At 39.1% G+C, this 5,638-nt stretch overlaps 1 protein-coding gene across 1 annotated transcript; it reads left to right on the top strand.

Moving 5' to 3' along the window:
* Positions 1–4,058: 4,058 nt before the first annotated feature.
* Positions 4,059–5,354, top strand: mlana (melan-A; the record flags this gene model as incomplete). Its single annotated transcript, XM_083983052.1, has 4 exons — positions 4,059–4,147; positions 4,276–4,372; positions 4,625–4,735; positions 5,286–5,354. 4 exons carry the CDS (start codon positions 4,059–4,061, stop codon positions 5,352–5,354), a joined length of 366 nt encoding a protein of 121 aa, XP_083839178.1.
* Between the last annotated feature and the right edge of the window lie 284 nt (positions 5,355–5,638).

Below are 5,638 nucleotides of genomic sequence, written 5' to 3'. Positions count from 1 at the left end.
GAGGAGGGAGACAGGGGTGTGATACCTCTTTCTCACGGCGGACATAACTACCAGGAGAGAGGGGGTGGGGCTCTCCTCGGACCGGCCCTTATCAAATGGATTTAACAGAGGTTATAATTGCGGGGACAGTTGATTTCAGGGGACCAGATACAAAAATGGGGCCCCACAAACTACACTGGGACCCCTCTATTTTTTTTCAAAATGGACGAATCTTTTAAAAGGACTCGGTAAAGAGCCAGGCTAAACTAACGTTGCGATCCTTATGTCCCAAATCTTACGGAACTCCTGAGTCCTTGGTTGATTTCTTATGTGACGAATCAGAGGAGGTTTCCCATCAGCAATTTTTTTTTTAAGATGCAAAGATTTACAGATAAAATAATTAAATCTCGTAATGGTGTGCGTTTCCCTAGGGTATAGCCTCGCAGCATGTGGGTTTGTGATGTTTACATTGTGCTGAATTGACCAGAAGGACTAAACTTTCAGGTTTTCCCACATTGCACTGCGCTACAGGGGGGTGTAGTGCAGGTAATTTACATCACACAAAGCTAATATATTTTTCGCATCACATGTCATTCACTTTGTTGCACTGTACGCTTGAGGACATGTCGGTCATCACATCAAACACATGCACAAACAACCAATCAGCTGACTGCCTTCTACAAAAAACAAAAAAAAACTTTAACAAAGTCTTGCTCAAAGCTATAAAAGTCACCCTCCCCCTCTCGGATTGTCTCACAAGTTGTCTATTTAGAAATAAATATGTATTTATTAAATCATTCGTAGTCTCTAAAATCACCAAACTTCATATGAAGACACACCAAGACTGACTCAGTTTCATAAAGAAGATTTGATCTCCCTCTTGTGGAGAGAAATTGAATGTTCCTGCAGATTGGGCAAAAATGTTGCTGTAGGCTACCTTGTCTCTTTTTCTATTTTTGTCTGCCTTCCCTCTTGTGCAGCTTAACCTTTTCAGACTGTGACATTTCCATTTTGTGTATTTTAGAAAAATTGTCTGTGCAGCACAACTGTTGAAGAAAATACAGCTTTATACAGTGACATTTATCCTTGATTAATGCCTTCATCGAAGATCAAGTGGGTGGTTTAAAAAAAAACACACATGAAGCTCAATATAGTACGGAGATTGACTTCATTACACAGGAGCAAAGGCATTTTTGAATCCTCCATAAAATAATAAAATTGCCTTCAGGGCTTTCTCAATACAGCCACAGAGTTTACTGAGGGTCATCTGAATATCCATTCATCCACAGGAATGAAGTGACCATTTTTATTCATCAATGCCAAATCACAGTCTACAAACACTTGTGCCTCACTTGGAAATGTGTATTATTCGCTGTATAGTCTTTACTGGCATGTTGTATTTAAAGTCTTTATCCCTTTGTGTTTTTGAAGGATCTCATCTCTTCCCATTATAAAGTAGTGTCAGGTTGAAAAAACAGGAAAACTGACATGCGTGTTTGTTTATTCCAAGAGAGGACAAACAATGACGTTCCGGTTAATCAGATACAAAAAACTCTCCTGTTCAAGAAATCGCAGTCTGCAAGAAGTTAGCTGCAATCACCATCCCAAGACAGCGAGAATTCTCTGTCATCTGCTCAAGACAAAAGCGTTACATTAATTTTTAATACTATGTGTGTGTAATTAATTCTTATTGGTCAAAAACAGGTGGGGAGTGGCTGTGGTTTAGACTTAGCCCCCCCCCCCCCTTCGTTGGTGCCCTCTGGCTGGCACAGGTTGGTCCCATCTTCCCAGCACACAAACCTCTGGACCTAAAACACAACAAAAACCCTCCCTACACTGACATAAATTTTCCATCCCAGGTGCCTGAGGGTCCAAGGCAGATAATACAGATCATAAAACTCTTCCTCACAATGCTTCATTCAGCAGGGCTCACAGGCCTCTCACCCTCTCCTCCCTTCGGCCTTGGAGATGTTTTGCTTTCACTGTGGCTCTGTGTGCTCTCAACTTGCCTCTGAATGATCAAACAGGTTACTGGTATTCATTGCATTATGAATTAAGCTCAACACAAATCTATATGGTTTGCTTATAAGTTTCAGTTGTCTTTAAACTCAATGGGTTAGTTGAAACAATATAAAACATGAGACTAAACTTTACTACTACCCAAACTAAAGTGAAAGCATAAATCTTATGTCCTGGCTCCTATCTCTCCATGTGTTAACCCTTTGTACCACAGGGCTAATGCTTGACTCCCTCTCATTCTTTAACAGGACACAACAGCTCAAATACAGTTCAGAACAACTTACATAAAGTCAAAAGTTTCACACCACTCAGGATTAACTTGTTTAAATGGGTAAAATGTGTAAGTATAAACAATCATTAGTGAGATATATTCAGTGTTGATCAGTAATGTCAAAGTGGAGAATATATGTCCAGTGTTAGTTCTGATGGGGTAACTGTGTGCAGCTTGGCAATTTCCAGTGTAGAGACACAGGTTCAGCTTTATCTCATCAGTCAGTAAGACAATGGTGTTCTGTCTTATTTGAGATGATGAGCAATGTAAAATACACAAAACAAATTTAGAACACCCTTGTGCAACAGCAGGGTTTACGAGAATTTTAGTCTTGGATTCATTTCTAAATGTGGTAACAATGGTTTGGCACAGACATTTTCATTTTGTTGAATCATTAACTTTTAGTTCCACATATCAGCCTGTTCATCTCACAGTCCTCTCAGCTATAGAGGCAGATCTAAAGGATGACAGCAGGGGGCTATTACTGACATTTGTTTTCTTTTAAAACTTAAAAAACTCAAACTTAATTAATTCCCTCAAAGTTAAATATCATAAAGATGGCAAGTCCCTCTCACTGAGACTTAATGGATAGCAAATTATTATAACGACAGTAAATGCCTTGTTGCTTGAAATTATTTTTTAAATCGTGTTTTTTTCACAAGAATTTATTTTAAATAAGAGTAGGCTTGCAGTAGGTGCTGTAATTTACATGCAGCCATAAAACGTTCCTTTGGCAACTTTAACTCAAGTTTATTTAGGCAACAGTAGCCTACCTATTGATTTAGATAAGAGTGAATAACAATACCTACCACACATACACAGACTTCTTTCATATGAACAGCCAGCAGCTGACGGCTCTACTTCACGAGTGGATAAGGCTGTTGCGTTCAGGGCCGCGGGGTTTCACGCTAATTACGCCGCTTCAGTGGGTTTAACCATGAGCCTCTAACCCGTGACGGTCATGAGGGTTTTCTACCCCTCTCCTCTCTCCGGTAGTGCTGGGGCAAGATATTTGAGGAGTGGAAAAAACACAGAGCTCCGTCTTTTTTTGAGAAGCCATCCCAATCAGAAGAACTGTTTCTCTTCAATCTAATTATCCAATTTGGTAAGATTTGGTTCAATTCGCTTCTTTTTTTTCTTCTTCCAGCAGAGGTAGCCCTATTGTGGATTCTGTAGTAGAATAATGTTTGTATTGTGAAAAGAGTTTGCTTAGTTTATTGTAAGGTGAACTCCAGATAGTTAGATGCTGTAGTATGATGCCTGTTGCATGTATAGCCTATATGCTCTTTACATCTATTCCAACAGGTCAGGATGTCTATATCACTGACAGATTTCTCTCAGACTATAGATCTACTTTGAAATATTGATAGGTTATTGCTTCCTTGTCTGTTTCACAACCTGTTAATCTTTCTATTTGCACAACTATGCAAAAAGATCAACCTAATCCTGTAACAAAAAATGTCAAAAAAAATATTTTCTTATTCTTTTTTAATGTATCTAGCCCTATATTTTGATATATCTTAGAAGTATCTTAAGGAGAGGAGGAGAAGATGGAAATTATTATATTCCATTGCTTATATTTTGGTAGATGATTAATAAATGCTGCATTTAACATTTAATCCAATACAACAGACTGACATTAGACATAATGTAGGACATTCTTCAACTTCATTTACATTATAAAAAGTAATATGATGTGAACCATTGGAGAAAAATGTGGACCTATTACATTGCTTGCAATAGTCACTGACTAGTTGGTAAAGGTGTTTTTTTCCTGACTTTCAGCTTGATGCGGTGTAATCACACACACAGAATGCCTCGTGGAGACTTCAACATTTATTTTGCCAGCAGCAGACGGGGATATGTCAGAGCCGAGGAGTATGTATCTATTTTTTTGGTTGTGGAGCTTTACTAATCTGATATAGGTCTTTGTTATGTAGATACTGTAAAACTCACATATGAATGTGAGAGATTAATCAAACGTTTTCATATTGTTTGAAATCCAGGGCAGTGGGAATAGTTCTGCTGGTGGTCATCATAGCAGCTTTGCTGTTGCTGGGCTGCTGGTACTTCAAGAAGAGGAGTGGCTACAAAATAATCAGGGTGAGACCATCATCATCATCATACGACCTTTCTTTATTCCACATTTTACATCAGCAGTGGAAGTTGGATGAATGTTGAATGTTAAACCTCAAACATGATCTCAACAATGAATGCACAATGTGTTCTAATCTTTCAAGATGCCCCTGGCATATCTTTTCACTCTCAGTTTTCTCTCTTTTTCTCTCATGGATGCCTGTCCTCGTTTCTCAATGTTTTTCCATAACTCTTAACACATCTTTCTCTCTCCTGCAGAGCCCCAGATCACCAGGGTCACCAGGTTTCACAACAGGCCAATACTCTGAGGCAGGACCTTCAGCAGATAACAAGATGGCTCTCACTGACTTTGGCAGCTTCCGACCTGCGGTGAGATACTTTACAGGCACTCCATTACATTCTCTTAACCCTGACACGTATTTTCAGTGCCACTCACCACAGATGGACAGGAAGTAATAATGGCTATTATTTTTTAATACAACAAATAAACTATTAAATAAATTCTGTGAAACCTAAAGTCGGCTAAAGCCTTAGGGCTCACGGGAACACAGTGTAGCGCATGTGAAACTGATGCAATGTGCGCCTGAAGGAGAGATTATTATGTCACCAGACTTGGGTATTAAAAACGTTTCATTCCCAAGGGAGGTATGTGTTTGTGTGTGCCAGAAAGGAGGGGGTGGGGGTTGCTGATTTCAGATCATATGAGGTTGTGCTGATCATCCCATCATGTTCCTTTCCACGAGTTCGGAGTCCACAAGAGGAAAGTTCAAGATTTTTAAAACACACGCCTCAAGTTTACGAATAGGAAACTGAACTCCTAATGTGTGTTCGTTTTACTTGCAATATAATGATGATGGGATGTTTTTGCTTAATTTCCAGCTGTTTAATTTTTGGATGTATTTGTCACACCCTTCTCCAGGTTCCAAATGCTCCTCCTGCCTATGAAAAGATTGCCACTGGGCCACTGCCTCCTCCCTATTCCCCCTGAAGGACCTCTGTAGATGATGTACAGATGTCTGAAGAAGCTTGGAAAATAAAGAAGAGCAAATTCTGAACTCCATCTGTTGTCTGATGATATATAATCTGTCACCATCAATATGGTTCTTATACTTAATAGCCTAATAGGTGAAACTAATGTATTCCTCACTTTGTAAAATTATTCACATGTATGAATGCAATGTATATACTGTAGGTTCTATCAATAAACCATAAAATATGATTTCACAAGGAAATAAATAAGGAAGCAGTTCAAACACGCTTGTCAGGGACAGT

The sequence above is a fragment of the Trachurus trachurus genome (genome assembly GCF_905171665.1).
Source record: "Trachurus trachurus genome assembly, chromosome: 12".
NCBI lineage: Eukaryota > Metazoa > Chordata > Actinopteri > Carangiformes > Carangidae > Trachurus > Trachurus trachurus.
The sequence above is the reverse complement of the archived record's forward strand: the minus strand, read 5'-3'. Positions and strand labels throughout refer to the sequence as shown.